A 17,745-nucleotide genomic window follows, 5' to 3' on the forward strand; every position below is an offset into this window, starting at 1 on the left:
TAGCACAGACTATATGGAGATGGGCCATACCTCAAAACATCTTTCTCCTAGCACAACATGTCCCAGGAGTCCAAAACACCATTGCAGACCTCTTGAACCGTCAAACTCAACAAATCCATGAGTGGGAACTTCATCCACAAGTTCTTCAACCATACTTTCAAACGTGGGGGCAACCACAAATAGACCTCTTCGCCGCCCACAAACGCCAAATGCCAAAGCTTCGCCGCCAGATATCCACACCCATTGTCCAAAGGCAATGCGATATGGATGAACTGGTCAGGCAAATTTGCGTACGCTTTTCCGCCTCTCCCACTCATTTCATTAGTGGTGCGCAAACTACAGCAACACTCCCTAACTCTCATCCTAGTTGCTCCGACATGGGCCAGACAACCGTGGTACACCACATTGCTGGAACTCTCCGTAGTTCCGCACCAAAAATTACACCTCACTCCACGCCTCTTAACCCAGAACCGTGGAGAGATCCAACACCCGGACCCAGCTCAGCTCAACCTTGCGATCTGGCTTCTGAAATCCTAGAATTTGGCTACCTTAATCTTCCCCCCCAACTGTGTGAACGTCATTAAAGAAGCTAGACGTCCTACCATTAGAGCTTGCTACACAGCCAAGTGGAAACGATTCATGATTTGTTGTCATAACAATATCAATCCCTTGGATGTGTCTATCCAACACATCATAGGCTACTTACTACACCTACAAACATGCAACCTAGCCTACACGTCTATTAGACTACACCTTGCTGCCATAGCAGCGTATCTACAAAATAGACAGCATCTATCCCTCTTTAGAGTACCTGCCATAAAAGCCTTCATGGAAGGTCTCAAAAGAACAAATCCTCCTAGAGTGCCACCCTCACCAGTGTGGATCCTAAACATCGTTGTCACAAGACTAATGGGGCCTCCATTCGAACCTCTACATAAATGCGAGCTTCAATTTTTAACATGGAAAACAGCTTTTCTTGTAGCCATTACTTCACTCAGAAGGGTCAGTGAGATACAAGCACTCACCATTCAAGAACCTTTTCTGCAAATGCATCATAATAAGGTTGTTCCCCGCACTAATCCAAAATTCCTTCCTAAAGTCATTTCTCCCTTTCACCTCAATCAATCTGTGGAACTGCCTGTATTCTTCTCGCAGCCACAAACCATTGCAGAAAGAGCTCTGCACACCCTAGACGTCAAAAGAGCTTTACTCTACTACATCGAGAGAACACAACCTTTTCACAAGACCAAACAATTATTCGTGTCTTTCTCACCACCACACAAAGGCAACCCCATTTCCAAATGTGGGATAGCTAGGTGGATTGTTAAATGTATACAGATTTGCTACCACAAAGCAAAACGAACGCTATCTGTTCCTCCTAAAGCCCACTCTACATGTAAAATTGGGGCTTCCATGGCATTTTTAGGGAACATCCCCTTAGATGATATCTGCAAAGCAGCTACATGGTCTACACCGCACACTTTCACTAAACACTATTGTGTAGATTTGCAAACTAAGCAACAAGCTAGTGTGGGCCAGGCTGTCCTCAAAACACTGTTTCAAACAACTGCAACAGATACTTGTGGTTGCCGCTAAGAGGGGGTACTGCTACACAATCTATGCACAGTGTGTAATCTGCAGCTCATATGCCTCGAACGGAATATGCTACTTACCAGTATGCATCTGTTCTTGGCTTGAAGAGCTGCAGATCTACACACGTCCACCCGCCTCCCCGGCTACCTTTATCCGTTACAGTTTTATCTTACTTAGATATAACACACATGGGCATCTTTCCTGTCTCTTACAAAGCTCCATCATTTCCCTGCTGGCGAAAAACAATCTGAGGATAGAGCCGAAGCCCATGCGCAATACGATCCAAAGGAGGAGTCGCATACCTCGTGACTTCCAAAGACTTTCCAGGAGAAAAACTGCAACATCCGGGCCCAACACCAGATGACGATCTATGCACAGTGTGTAGATCTGCAGCTCTTCATGCCAAGAACAGATGCATACTGGTAAGTATCATATTCCTTCTACATCGTAGGTGCGTGTTGCTCTTCCCCCTGGAAAGGTTCGTCTCCATGTGTGTGCCACCTAAACATGCATCCCGTAATATCAAAGTACGAGCTCCCAGCAGCAGCTGTTAGTGTGTTTTGTCTAGGTGCTAGGGCATGACCAGAACAGAATAACAAGGGGCATTGTTTATCGACCTTGCTCACAGTGTTCAGACTAAACTCCAGGAACAGGCAGAGAACAAACACAGCAGACAGTTCTCATGTGAAAGGCCTAAACTGAGTCTTAAGTAAATAAAGCCATGTAGTAATGTGTGCAAAAGCTGCATCATGGCTGCAGGGCTCGTGCTAACTTAGTGATGTCGACAATGTCCCCATCGGCCACGTGATAGCTGGAAATGCTTGCCCACCACTCTGACCTGTTACAATTGAATAACTAGAACAATCAGGACATTGCCTGCGGTCTTTTACATCTGCAGAAGTTTGGTCTTGTGTACCCCCTCAATACGCCTACACCTAGCCACCTTTGTGGCTTAATGAAATTGAATGTTCGAGGCATGTGGGCTGCTGAATTCATATCTGTGCATAGATAGCCGCCTAGTGTTGGGTCCGAATGTTTGCACGTTGTTGTCCTGGAAGAGTCTTCGAAGTATCACGAGATAGGTGACTCCTCCCCTGGACCACAGTGCGCATGGGCATCCTCTCCATCCTTAGATTGTTTTTTTCCGCCATTGGGTTCGGATGTGCTTATCTTAGCTCAAGTTAGGAAAATTCAGTTTAAGGCCAAAAGGCCTTTAGTTTTCGTCGGTTCTGTTCCCGTTTGGTATCGACTGCTTTCTTGATTAGTTTAGAAACTTCTTCCAGCCTTTCGGATCCGTTTGATCCGAACATCGGACTTACATCGACGATGGAATCGAGGACCCCATTAAAACGGTGTCCTTTATGCCACGCAAAATACCCACACATCGACGTCCACCCGGTATGCAACAAATGTCTCTCACCGGATCACGATGAGTCGAAATGTATGGCCTGTGCCCGATTCCGATCGAAGAAGACTCTCCGGAATCGATGGGCGGCGAGATTAGAAGCACAGCAATCGGCGCCTGCCCCGGCCAACATCTTCAGCACCGAGGACGCAGAGAGCGTGGAAGAAGTAAACTCCAGCCCCGCTTCCGAACACGATTCCCGATCGGAAGACGACGATGAAGTGCTTTTTCAAAGGGAAGAAGTAATCGACGAGGTAGGAGACTACGATGAGGCCTTTGGGGCCGAAGAAGATAGCTCTAGCGAAGAGCCAGGCCCACCCGTCGATACGGAGGCCGTCAAAGTGCGTCATTCTACGGCTCAGGTCGAGGGATCGCCTCCGGGCCTTACCCGAGATCAATCCCATAGTTCTTCGGCCCCGCCTTCGGGCCCGGCCGCGAACATCCCGCACGAGCCATTATTGCCAAAGACGACTGGATTCCCTTCAACGAAACCGAAACCAATCGTCGCACCAGTTCCACCGAAACCAAAAGAGAAACTGGCTGTGATCGGCTCGAAGACCTCCACTCCTTCGACGCCAGCAAAGGCCGTCGGCTCCGAACGCAGTAAAAGGGATTTCGGCGCCAAACTCACTGCAGCGGATATCGGTACCGACCCGAAGAAAAAGGCCCTCGGTCCCCCAAAAGCGCCTCGGCCTCTGGCACCGAAGCAGTTGGCCCAGACCACCAAAGTCAAAATGGCCGCTCCATCTGAGTCCACGTCGAAGACAGCAGCACACGCCAAGTCGTCGACTCCAACGACCGTTGATACCTGTCTTCGGATCGATGACCCCGTGGCTCCAAAGCAGTCGACGCCTACCTCCACGGTGCCGACCGGCTCCAAAGAACCTTCGGCGTTCTCAGTGCGACAAGTCGCGGCGTTGTTGCAACGCATCAGGGAACGGGCAGCCCTCCGATCCACGTCGGGCCCCGACACGAACAAGGCTCCAAAAGCAACCTCGGCGCCAACCAACATCACTTTTGGTTTGCCGCCATCCACGGCGCCGAAGATGTTCTAGATCCGATCACGTGTCCGCCAGACACAGTCCCCGTCTACTGGACACACACATTCTGAGCCTTCACAGCTACAATTCATCGACGCCGACACTGGTAGACTGATGCTCCGCAAGCGGAAGATCACGCCAGAGAGGGGCTTGGACTCCTACAGAATACCTCTGAAGCACAAATTGCCAGCGGAGTCGGAACCAGTTCTGTATGAACGCTTGCCAACCTCCTATCAGGATCCCCAGTCCTTTTCTCCTGCGCCTTTAGAAACGGACGCAGTGGAGGACTACATGGGCGATGATACCACCTACCCTGGGGATTTCGATCCTGATAAGCAGCAGGACCCAGATCAGGCATGGGATGACCCTACAGACCAGGGTACCGCGCCAGATACCCAGGACACGCAGCTTTACAGCGCCAAAACATCTCCCACAGAGGACACTGCTGCCTTCAATGCCCTCATAGAACGTGCTGCCGCCAATCATGGAGTACAACTCCATTCTGACACTGTTGAAGAAGACTTCTTAGTGGACACTTTCGCCTCCTCCGAAACAACTGTCAAAACTCTGCCCATGTTAAAAGGAGTTCTCAAACCTGCGAAGGACATTTTCAAAGAAACAACCAGGGCACGGGTGCTAAACCCCAGGATTGAAAAAAAATACAAGCCTGCGCCCGGAGATCCTATGTACATTAGAGGTCAGTTACCTCTGGACTCCATGGTAGTTGCTAACGCTCGCAAACGAGCCCATTCGCAAACAACAGGTGATGCTCCTCCCCCAGACAAGGAGTCCAAAGTGCTGGAGACCTCAGGCAAAAGAATTGCAGCTCAAGCAGCAAACATCTGGCGCATTGCCAATACACAGGCACTCCTGGCCCGTTATGATCGTTCACACTACGACACGCTAGAATCACTACTCCAGCATCTGCCAGATGAATACAAAGAGGCAGCGGAGCTCCTCATCAGAGAGGGACAGCTCCTTACCAACGCATCCATTAAGTGCGCCCTGGATGCTGCCGACACAGCAGCTAGGGCAATTAACACCAGCGTCATGTTACGACGACACGCATGGTTGAGAATCTCAGGATTCAAACCAGAGATTCAAAACAACATCCTAAATCAGCCAGTCAACCCCGACTACTTATTCGGACCCGAAGTTGACACTACCCTCGAAAAGATAAAAAAAGACACTGACACTGCGAAGTCAATGGGGGCTCTGCAGACGCAGCAATTTCGTAGTGGTTCCTTTCGTCGCCCCAGGAATATAGGAGCAGCTAGAGGCCAGGGGTCACAGCAGCAATACACTAAAGGGGGCACACAGAGTACCTACGATAAAACCAACAGAGGTGGATATCGTGGCTCCAGCACCAAGGGCAGGGGACGTGGTTACGGCAACACCAGGTCCTCCCCCAAAAACAAACAGTGACGAACTCTCCCTTCCCCCCGACCACATAACACCTGTCGGGGGGAGACTCCAGCGGTTCCTGTCCACGTGGAAAACCATCACCACAGACAGGTGGGTCAGGGACATTATCCAACACGGTTACTGTCTCGAATTAACCTCCACTCCACCCAACATACCACCAAAGCACCGTCCTATGTCCGTAGAGCACTTAGGATTATTGCAGCAGGAAGTGCTAAGTATGCTGCAAAAAGGTGCAATAGAGGTCGTGCCCGTCAACCAGCAGGGGACAGGGGTGTACTCTCTGTACTTCTTAATCCCAAAAAAGGACGGGTCACTCAGACCTATACTAGACCTGAGACCCCTCAACCACTACATTCTCTCAGAGCATTTCCATATGCTCACCCTACAGCAGGTTCTCCCGCTGCTCAGCCAGGGAGACTTCCTAGCCACACTAGACCTCAAAGATGCGTACTTCCACATACCCATACACCCATCACACAGGAAATATCTCAGGTTCACTATTCAGGAACAGCACTATCAATTCAAAGTTCTCCCCTTCGGAGTGACAACCGCACCCAGGGTTTTCACCAAGTGCCTAGCTACAGTGGCTGCACATCTATGGAGACAACACATTCACGTCTACCCTTACCTGGACGACTGGCTTGTTCAAGCAAAGTCGGCCCAGCAATGCGCCAGCCACATGTCCCTCACCATTCACCTCCTTCACAGTCTGGGATTCTCACTAAATTACCCAAAATCACATCTCCAACCCGCACACGTACGACAGTACCTGGGCGTGACCATAAACACTCTGGCAGCCACAGCTCAGCCAAATTTGGTGAGGATCAACAGCATGCAACTGCTGATCTCAAAGTTCAAACCCCAACACTCACTTCCTGCGCGAGTGTTCATGCAGTTGATAGGCATGATGGCCTCCTGCATTTTCATAGTCCCGCACGCGAGACTACATATGCGCCCGCTTCAGGAGTGCTTGGCACGTCAATGGAATCAGGCTCACGGGGAATTAAAAGACCTAGTGTTGGTGAGCGGTCGGGCATACAACTCTCTGCATTGGTGGAATCCACAAAACCTTTGCAAGGGCCGACCGTTCCAAGAGCCTGTTCCACAAATAATACTGACGGCGGACGCCTCTCTCCAGGGATGGGGAGCTCATGTACTCAATTACACAGTGCAGGGACTATGGACGACACAACAAAAGAAGATGCACATCAACCTTCTGGAACTGATGGCAATCTTCCTAGCCATGAAGGCATTCAAAGTACACTTGTGCAACAAAGTTGTGTTGATTCGGACGGACAACATGACTGCCATGTACTACATACAGAAGCAGGGAGGAACACACTCTCCACAGTTGTCTCATCTGGCTCAGAGCATGTGGAAGTGGGCCATTCAGAGGAACATATTCCTCATGGCGGAACACCTCCCCGGCAAGGACAACCAGATGGCGGATCTGCTCAGCAGACACAGCCACCAGATGCACGAGTGGGAGCTACATCCGTCCGTTCTCCAACCGTACTTCCAACAGTGGGGTCATCCAGAGATAGACCTATTTGCCACAAGCGAAAACGCAAAATGCCGAAGCTTTGCCGCCAGGTTCCCACATCCACAGTCGCAGGGCAATGCGATATGGATGAACTGGTCCGGCAGATTTGCGTACGCTTTTCCCCCAGCACCATTAATACCGCTGGTGGCACGCAAACTGCGACAGCACTCACTGACACTCATCCTAGTTGCTCCCACATGGGCGTGCCAGCCATGGTACACCACCTTTCTAGAACTTTCCGTGGTGCCACATCAAAAGCTGCGGATCAAACCTGCACTCTTAATGCAGAACCATGGCGAAATTCAGCACCCAGATCCGCAACAGCTGAACCTGGCAATCTGGCTCCTGAAGTCTTAGAGTTTGGCTACCTAAACCTGCCACCTGACTGTATGGAGATCATCAAAGAGGCCAGGAGACCCACTACCAGAGCTTGCTATGCAGCCAAATGGAAGAGGTTTGTCATTTACTGCAACAACAATGACATTAACCCGCTAGACGCAGCCATTCAAAACATAATCTGTTACCTCTTACACCTATACCGATGCAATCTGGCCTACACCTCAATACGTATCCATTTAACTGCAATAGCAGCCTTTCTCCAAAACAGGCAGCACCTCTCTTTATTCAGAGTGCCTGCCATCAAAGCCTTCTTGGAGGGACTTAAACGAGTAATTCCCCCAAGACACCCACCAGCGCCAGTGTGGAACCTCAACTTGGTCCTCACCAGACTGATGGGTCCACCCTTCGAACCTCTCCACTCATGTGAGATTCAATTCCTCACCTGGAAAGTAGCTTTGCTAGTAGCAATCACTTAGTTAAGAAGAGTTAGTGAACTCCAGGCACTAACCATTCAAGAGCCATTCATACAGGTTCACGCAAACAGGGTCGTTCTACGTACCAACCCCAAATTCATGCCTAAAGTAATATCGCAGTTCCACATGAATCAAACTATTGAACTGCCTGTTTTCTTTCCAAATCCAGAAAATGTCGCCGAGAGAATGCTCCATACACTAGATGTAAAGAGGGCCCTCATGTACTATATACACAGAACAAAGGATTTTAGGAAAACAAAACAATTGTTTGTTGCCTTTTCTCCACAACATAAGGGCAACGCCATTTCCAAAGCAGGTATAGCCAGATGGATCGTTAAATGTATTCCAATTTGCTATCAAAAAGCTAAACGCACATTAACGATTCCCCCACGAGCCCACTCAACACGAAAGTTAGGGGCGTCCATGGCTTTCCTAGGAAACATTCCTTTACAGGAAATCTGTAGAGCAGCCACATGGTCCACTATACATACATTTACCAAACACTACTGCGTAGATGTACACTCAAAACAGCAGGCAGCTGTAGGACAGGCTGTTCTCAAAACTCTTTTTCAGACTGCTGCAGCTGGCACGGGTAGCCGCCGCTAATAGGAGGTACTGCTATGTATTCTATGCACAGATATGAATTCAGCAGCCCACATGCCTCAAACTGAATATGCTACTTACCAGTATGCATCAGTTCTTGGCATGTAGGGCTGCTGACATTCATATCGCCCACCCTCCTCCCCGGCGCCTGTGGCAGCTGCAGCTCTCAGAATTACTGTATAGCATGGTCATCACTTACTGTATCTACTCCATCACTGCCACAATGGCGAAAAACAATCTAACGATGGAGAGGATGCCCATGCGCACTGTGGTCCAGGGGAGGAGTCACCTATCTCGTGATACTTCGAAGACTCTTCCAGGACAACAACGTGCAAACATCCGGACCCAACACTAGGCGGCGATCTATGCACAGATATGAATGTCAGCAGCCCTACATGCCAAGAACAGATGCATACTGGTAAGTAGCATATTCAACTCATCCTTCAATAGGATCCCAGTAGTCAAGGCTTTCTTAATAGTGTCATACCTCCTCGATACCCACACCCAGTGTAGGAGCCTTATGTCGTCCTCCTGAGGCTTATGGGGCCACCCTTAGAACCTTTAATCGTTACAGTTTATCCCCAAGGTGATATTCATTTTTCACCTCAGACTATTGAGCTTATCTTCTTTCCACAGCCAGATTCAGTAGGCCAAAGAGCTGTACACATGTTAGATGTTAAAAGAGCTTTTAAATATTACATGGCAGAACAATCTTTTTCACAAGCATGACCAGCTCCAGTGCATCCTGCATCCAAAGCAGAGAGTCTTTTCTCCCCGCCCGTTGCAGTCATGGTTTGCTTAGGGAACATCCTGTTGCCTGACATCTGCCATGTGGCCACCTGGTCAACACCAAGCACTACTGCATGGACTACTTAGCCCGCCACCAGGCTGTGGTTGCCCAGACAGTTTTAAGGACTTTGTTCCAGAGATAGTCATCATCTACTTGCCATCGACCTCTGATGGATGGCACTGCCTTACAGTTGATGCAGAGCATGTGTATCTACAGCCGCCTATGCTACAAAATGAAAATGTAACTTTGTAAGAATCTGTAGCATGTAGTCCTATAGATTCACGTGCACGCACTCTCAAACCAGGGATAATCGCAGTTCTCTTCCTTCAATACGCAATTCACATCACACAATATGATGGTGCACCGACCTACGCTTGCTCAACACCCCATACACGCAATCCCCCACTGTGTGAAAAACAATCTGAGATAGAGTGGGCGCTCATGCACATTGTGAACCAAGGGAGAAGTCCTAACACATCCTGTGACTTGAAAGACTTGTTAAGACAAAAATAAACAGCTTGCAAATGTCCGGGCCAACACTAGAAGGCAGGAGTATGAAGATCCTTTGAATTCACAGCATTGCACTGCACTAATGGATGCTACGGAGTAAGTCATATTTTCCTTTTAACCTTTGTAACGTTTGGGTTTTATTGTAGGAGGCTAAAGAAGCCATTGAAGCCAAGGAGCGATACATGGAGGAGATGGCAGACACAGCGGATGCCATTGAGATGGCGACTCTGGACAAAGAAATGGCTGAGGAGCGAGGAGAATCCCTTCAACAGGAGGTCGATTCTCTGAAAGAGAAGGTGGAGGAACTCACAATGGACCTCGAGATCCTGAAACATGAAATTGAGGAGAAAGGTAGAACATGTAGAGGAGATTTATTTTATTTTGAGGGTTGAGTTTTCACCTGTTTTAAGCCGGGGGACAAAGAGGTCTAATACATTCTCATGTTGTCTTCATGAGCAGAAAATAACTTCTACACGGGACACGTGGATCTAGACGCGCATTTTTGAAAGCACTGAAAATCAGTTTGCATAAGTTAGGAAAAAAATAAACTATATCACTCTTTCATTCACTTTTATTTCATGAGAATTAAAAGTTTTTAGTCTTCAAATCATTTTTACTTCGTAAATCCACTTCACTAGACTGCAGCTGATACCACACCAAATCGCACTTATTTGGCTACTTCCTTAAAGGGTGCTGAGCACTTAGAGTATCAAAACTTAACTGTTCGAGGCATATGAGCTGCAGATTACACACTTGTGCATAGATCGCCATCTGGTGTGGGGCCCGGATGTTTGCAGTTTGTTTTTCCTCCTGGAAAGTCTTTGGAAGTCACAAGGTCGGTGACTCCTCCTTTGGATCGTATTGCGCATGGGCTTCGGCTCCATTCTCAGATTGTTTTTTTCCGCCATCGGGCTCGGATGTGATCTTCGTGCTCCAGTTCCGAACAGCTTCCAGTTCGACACGGAATCCTCACCCCAAACCGCGGTATTGTTTCGATTGCGATCTCCCCCACTCGACGCGCCTTCTCATCGGCACGGACCTTCAGTTCCAGTCGTCAACGGCAGCCTTTGGGCCTCTCCAAGCTTCGGTCCTGGCTAATGGAAAGGACTCCATTTAAAAAGTGCCCTCGATGTGGGTCCAAATTCCCTCACACCGATCTCCACGAGGTATGCAATCTCTGCCTCTCCCCTGAACACGAGGCTCGAGACTGTCCGGCGTGTAAGTCCTTTCGGTCCAAAAAGACTATTCGGGACCGAAGAGCCAGAAGAACTATGGCGCATTCCTCGACGACGATTCCGGACGACCTCTTCGGAGAAGGCATCGACGCTCCAGAGCGGTACACCGAAGAGGGCCTCGTCAGCGCTTCCGAGGCCGACGACTCAGATGTGGAGGACATCACCCCGGCGCAGAGGGTCGTGAGTACTGATCCCCCCCCCCCCCCCCCCCCCCGCCCCCCACACCTCTGCCAGCACGCAAAAAGGCTCTGGTCACACCTTCGCCTCCGGGCCTAGGCAAGACCAAGGACACTGCTTCCAACACCCCACCTTCGGGCCCGGTGAAGAAGCCATGCAAGCCTTCTGGCGGCTCGGGCTCGAGCCAGCCTATCCCCGGTGCTGAAAAACACGCTTCGGCACCGAAAAAGAAGCCGACCCCCCATATCGACACCGAGCTCCGCACCGAAGCACTCTGTGTCGAAACCCAGCTCTTCGGCACCGACACCACCTTCGGTGCCGACCAAAGCACACAAGGCCACCGGCACCTCGAGGCCGAAATCCATCTCGGCGCCGACCAAACCAGGTTCCAAACAACGAACCGGCACAGAAGAGCCTAAAAAGCCAACGGCCCCGACGCCTTCGGCGCTGACGGACAGACCAGCCTCACCGGACTTATTTACACCGGATCCCTTGCAGAAAACACTCATCAAGGATCCAAAAACTGGACATTTGACACTTTCTTCCAAAAAGAGACATTTGGAGAAGCCTGCTCCACCTCCGCCTCCAAAGAGGAAGGACTCTACCTCTCCGTTCAGGATACCTTCCCCACCTCCACCTCCTCCACCTCCTCCACCTCCACCCCCTCCGCCTTCTCCACCCCAACCTCATCGTTCTCCCACCCCTTCTCCACACGATGATGATCACGGGGACCCATATGATGACATAGGGGATGTCCCCCAGGACCTACCCACAGGGGACCCCACTCCTACAGGATCCCCAGACCCATGGGACGACTACAATATCCCTGATATCCCCAACATCCCACAAGATGACCTTTACCCCTCCAGGCCATCTCCACCAGAAGACTCATTGGGGTTCCACCATCTACTTCAAAGAGCGGCACACTATCACGGGGTAGACTTGCATCCAGACCCCGTGGAGGAAGATTTCCTCCTCGACACATTCGACACCACACATAGGTCTACCTCCATATTACCTATGCTTAAAGGAGTGGTAAAGCATGCGCCAGAAGTTTTTAAGGACCCAGTTAGTGCCAGGGTCATTAACCCGCGCATAGAAAAGAAATACAAAGCTGCCCCCACAGATCCCTCCTACATCAGAGGGCCAGCGCCACTAGATTCCCTAGTGGTGTCCACTGCACGCAAAAGGGCAAATTCCCAGGCGTCAGGCGAAGCACCACCACCTGACAAAGAGTCAAAGCTACTGGACGCATCAGGAAAGCGCACTGCGTCACAAGCAGCCAATATGTGGCGTATCGCCAATACTCAAGCGCTATTGGCCAGATATGACAGGGCACATTATGACGAGTTAGAAAGCATAATGCACCACCTCCCTGTAAAGTATAAAGCTAGGGCCAACAAACTAATTCAAGAGGGTAAGACTATCACTAACACCTCTATACGCTGTGCCTTAGATGCAGCAGACACAGCTTCCAGGGCCATCAATACCAGCGTCCTCCTCCGTCGCCATGCATGGCTAAGAATATCCGGGTTTAAACCGGAGGTACAAGCCTCCATCCTTAACCATCCCTTTGACCAGGAACATCTATTTGGCCCAAAGGTGGATGAGGCCCTAGAAAAAATGAAGAAGGATACGGATACGGCGAAGTCCATGGGAGCCTTACAGTCACACCCTCCTAGACGCTCCTTTCGCCGCTCTTCCTTTCGAATTACATCTAGAGGCTACTCCTCAGACACTGCGTCCACTTCGTACAAATCCCCCACTAAGTCCACCTTCATGAGGGGTTATCAAAGAGGCGGCTATAGGGGTAACAATAATAAAGGCAGAGGCAAAACAAACAACGCCCGCTCTGCCACAACGCCTATCCAATGACTCTACCCCCCCCACTCCCCCCAGACCATTCCACTCCGGTCAGGGGCAGACTCCAACATTTCCTCCCCGTCTGGGCTACCATCACCTCAGACAAATGGGTGACACAAATAATTCAATCAGGCTACTGCCAAGAACTAATATCTACCCCCAAAACATTCCACCCAGGCAGCGCCCAATGTCACAAGAACATTTAATACTCCTAAAGCAGGAGGTAATCTCCCTCCTACAAAAACAGGCAATAGAACCCGTTCCTACCAACCAACAAAACATGGGAGTCTATTCCCTATATTTTCTCATACCAAAAAGGGACGAGACTCTGCGGCCCACCCTAGATCTCCGGCCCCTAAACACGTACATACACTCCGACCATTTTCATATGGTAACGCTTCAGCAGGTACTTCCACTCCTCTCCCAAAACGACTTATTGCCCACCTTAGATCTAAAAGACGCGTATTTTCACATTCCGGTGCACAAAGCTCACCGCAAGTACCTCAGATTTGTAGTGGACGGACAACACTTCCAATTCAAGGTGCTCCCGTTCGGAGTCACAACAGCGCCACGGGTATTCACCAAGTGCCTAGCAGTGGTAGCAGCACATTTGCAAAGACAACACATCCACGTCTTCCCATACTTAGACGACTGGCTGATAAAAGCCGGGTCATACAATCAGTGTGTTCAACACACATCTACCACCATTCAATTACTCCACCAGCTGGGGTTCACAGTAAACCACCAGAAGTCCCATCTCCAACCATCCCACATATAAAACAATACCTCGGTGCCACCATAGACACCTCAGGAGCACTAGCCTACCCCAATCCTGCCAGGATTGCAAGCATTCAAACTCTACGCGCAAAATTCGCACTACAACACTCCCTTCCAGCTCAAGTGTTTATGCAACTAATAGGGATGATGGCCTCTTGCATTTTCATAGAACCTCACATAAGACTCAAGATGCGTCCTCTCCAAGAGTGCTTAGCGCGCCAATGGAACCAGGCCCAGGGTCCATTAACAGATCTGGTGTTGGTAGACGGTCGCACCCATCGCTCTCTGCAGTGGTGGAACACCACAAACCTTTCCAAAGGTCGACCGTTCCTGGACCCGGTTCCTCAAATAGTACTGACAACGGACGCATCGCTCTCCGGCTGGGGAGCTCATCTACTACATCTCACCACACAGGGCAAGTGGACACCTCAACAAAAGTTACTCCATATCAACCATCTGGAGTTACTAGCAATCTTCTTAGCCCTAAAATCTTTTCAAACTCAAATTTCAGGCAAGGCAGTCCTGATCCGAACAGACAACATGACAGCCATGTATTATATTCAAAAACAAGGCGGCACACACTCTCCACAGCTCTCTCACCTAGCACAGAGCATATGGAGATGGGCAATACTCCAGAAAATCTTTCTCCTAGCCCAGCATGTCCCAGGAGTCCAAAACACAGTGGCAGATCTGCTCAGCAGGCAGACACAACAGATCCACGAGTGGGAGCTTCACCCGCAAGTTCTTCACCCGTACTTTCAAATGTGGGGGCATCCACAGATAGACCTCTTCGCCACCCACGAAAACACAAAATGCCCAAGCTTCGCCGCCAGATACCCACACCCATTGTCCAAAGGCAATGCGATATGGATGAACTGGTCAGGCAGAATTGCGTACGCTTTTCCGCCTCTCCCACTCATTCCACTAGTGGTGCAATGTGAGAAAGTGGCTCTGTATATACTGTTCCCTAATAGGTACAGGGTGTACAGAGTCCACAGTCCCCCAGAGGCTGATAGAGGTCAAAGTTAGGTATGACCTTACTCTCAAAAAGTGGTAGCTTGGTCGAGCAGTAAGGCAGTACCAGAGGACAGTGTAAAGCATTTATTGTACACACTCAGTCAGCAAATGGTTTCACACACTCAATAACTGAACTCTAGGCCAATGATTTGTATATATAAAATATATGCTTGTTTTATTTTTAGAACCACAAAGGGGGTAAAAATATACTTTCTCAGAATGAGAGGTTGAATATAAATACTTTTGTTTCAAGCAATAAATTTGTGTAAACAGTCACAGTTGGTTACAATAAACAATCCTATTTCCTAAACATACAATGCATTGAGCTCAATGGTAAATTCAGGTTATTTGTGATAAATTACTTTTTAGATTACTTTTGGAATTCCAGGTCTGGATCCTAGAACCAGCCTGGGGTCAGTATTCAGAATCAAGTGATGAAAGTCGACTTAATAACTGTAATGATTTTTAAATAATATTTAGCTATTTCAAAAGTTAGCACTTAAAAAATATTTCACAGAAAACATTCAATGGATCTCTATGGCAAGAAATTCAAATTGCAGGTAGAGTACTTTATCGTTACTTTAGTAATCCAGGACTGGGTGCCTAGACCCAGGACTGGGGTCCTTATCAAAAGCAGGTAAGTAATTTCGTTTGCAGAAATGGTACGATTTTAAAAGAATATTTCAAATTTGCAAAAGTAGACACTTAGAAGAAATTTCACAGAAAAGCAGACAATGGTTTCCTATGGGAGAAAAATGAGTTAGAAGTAAGTATAGTTGTGAACACTTTTCAGAGTCAGGGCTGGGCACCAAGATCCAGCACTGGGAGCTCACCTAAGAGCAGGTGAGTAAATTCGTTTTTGTCACTTGGCTGATTTTTAGTGAATATTTGCAGTTTTGAAAAGTTCACACTTAGAAGATTTTTCAAGAAAAAGCCAGTCAATGTTACCCTATGAGGAAAATGAAGTTAGCGGTTTAAGGGTAAGTACTCGACTGGCAGAGTTGAAATTCCGGGCACAGACTCAGGGGTCCCCCAGTGTCAGGTAGGTACAGTTGGTTCACCCTCAGCGGTTTCAGGACGGCCGGGTGCAGAGTGAGTTAGGCCCAATGTTATCCTATGAGGGATAGGGGGGCCTTGGTTGGTGGCTGCTGTCTGGCAAGCCACGCGTCTGTGGGAGCTGGGCTCCTGGTCACTTACTCAGGGCAAGTGGGGAAGTAAGTTAGTGTAGAGAGTGCACTGCCAGGGCCACTCGGGCGGCTGGGTGCAGGGTGCTTTTGAGCCTTCGGGCGCTCAATGGAAGTCAATGGGAATGTTCCGGTTTGGAAAAAGGCTGCAGGCTCGGGGACGAGGATGTTTCCGGTGCCACCACCACTTCGAGGGGTAAGTTGGGTAGTTGTAGGTTAGGTGGGTACCCCGGGATTGGGCACAGGGGGCCGCAGGGCGCCGGGTGCAGGGGTGCCTTTTGACGTCGGGAATCTTACCCTCTGGTTGATCGCGGCTGGGGTGGCACTCGGTTCTGAGGCTGCAGGCTTCGTCCAGGATGTCGAGGGGGGTCCTTGGGTGCCGGACTCGGGGTCACAGTCGCCGTGGGGTCGTCCTCAGGGTCTTTGTCCACTCCGGCACTGGCCAGGCTTGGCTGGTGCAGAGTGTGTTGGGTCCGCGGTTCCGGGCTGCTGCCAGGAGTTAGGAATAGGTTTCTCGAGTAGAGCCTCTACTCATGGGAGTCCCAGGGAATCAGAGGTCAAAGGTAGCCAGGTCCTCCGGGGTTTTTGAGGTTGCTGGCCACAAGAGATGCCGCGCTGGAGCAGGAGCAGGTTCGAGGGTCGACAGGCCGGTAGGGCTGGGGCCAAAGCAGTTGGTGTCTTCCTCTTTTTAGCAGCTGCAGGGCAGGTCTTTTTTTCTTCTTGCTCTTCTTGTAGGTTTCTATCTGGAATCTGGGGAAGGAAGGTTCAGGGGGCCCCTAAATACTAGATTTAGGGGCGTTACAGGTAGGTGAAGGCCAGGGACCAATGGGTCCTTGTCCTGGGGTGGGTACACCCCCTATCCTGCCTCTCTCCTGTGGGAGGAGGGCAGTAGCCTAATCCTGATAGGGTAGGGCCTCCCATCTTCAAGATGGCGAGAGCCCGGAGATGTGCTTCACCTTGCCTCCCCCACCTGAGGGGTGGGGTGGGCAGGCTGGCACATCCCCTGTCCTTGTATGGGGTTTCCGGCCAAGCTTCCTGCCAGAGTGGGGGGTTGCAGTGGCCTGGGGAAACTCCAACTGGCGGCATGCCTTTGAAGCTTCCCTTTGCTCATCCTGGGGGAGGAGATTTCTCACCTCACCCAGGATGTGCATTGTTGCAGGCCCGGGAGAGCTGGGGCTCTCCCACCCAGGGGTCCAGCAACGTGTCTGCTGTGTGGCAGCCTGGGCAGCCTCAGAGCAGACGTGGATTGTAGGTTAGCTGTAAGGGGGCATCTCTAAGATGCCCTCTGGGGTGCTTAGTACATTAAATCCCACACTGGCATCAGTGTGGGTTTAATGTGCTGAGAAGTTTGATACCAAACTTCCCAGTCTTCAGTGTTGCCCTTATGGTGCTGTGGAGTTCGTGTTTGACGAGCTCTCAGCACCATGTACTTGTAAAAGGCAGCACTGTACTTACAGTGCCCAGGAATGGACCTGGGTACTGTAGGGGCACAGGGCTCCTGCTCCTGTGCCCACACCATAGGCATAAGGCACCCAGCCAGAGGGGTGGCTGACATATGCCTTGGCAGTATAGGTAATGGGCATGGCACACAGAGATGTGTGCCATGTCGACTCTTTGTTTTGTCCTGCACCCAGACACTCAGCCTGCAAAGGCAGTGTGTGTGTGTAAGGGTACAGGGCCTCTAAGGGTGGCACAATGAGTGCTGCAGCCCTTAGAGGCCTTCCCTGGTCACAAGGCCCTGGGTACCTAGGGTACCATTTACCAGGGGCTG

At 50.0% G+C, this 17,745-nt stretch overlaps 1 protein-coding gene across 11 annotated transcripts in view; it reads left to right on the forward strand.

Moving 5' to 3' along the window:
* DCTN1 (dynactin subunit 1) overlaps positions 1 to 17,745 on the forward strand; it is a 733,647-nt gene that overhangs the window by 460,202 nt on the left and 255,700 nt on the right. For all 11 annotated transcript variants that reach the window (XM_085642808.1, XM_085642810.1, XM_085642809.1 and 8 more), the window contains one exon: positions 9,868 to 10,072. In XM_085642808.1, coding sequence (XP_085498934.1) covers positions 9,868 to 10,072 — 205 coding nt within the window. The remainder of the gene's footprint in view (positions 1 to 9,867; positions 10,073 to 17,745) is intronic.

This window comes from Triturus cristatus, chromosome 2_2 (genome assembly GCF_964204655.1).
Source record: "Triturus cristatus chromosome 2_2, aTriCri1.1, whole genome shotgun sequence".
NCBI classification, from domain to species: domain Eukaryota; kingdom Metazoa; phylum Chordata; class Amphibia; order Caudata; family Salamandridae; genus Triturus; species Triturus cristatus.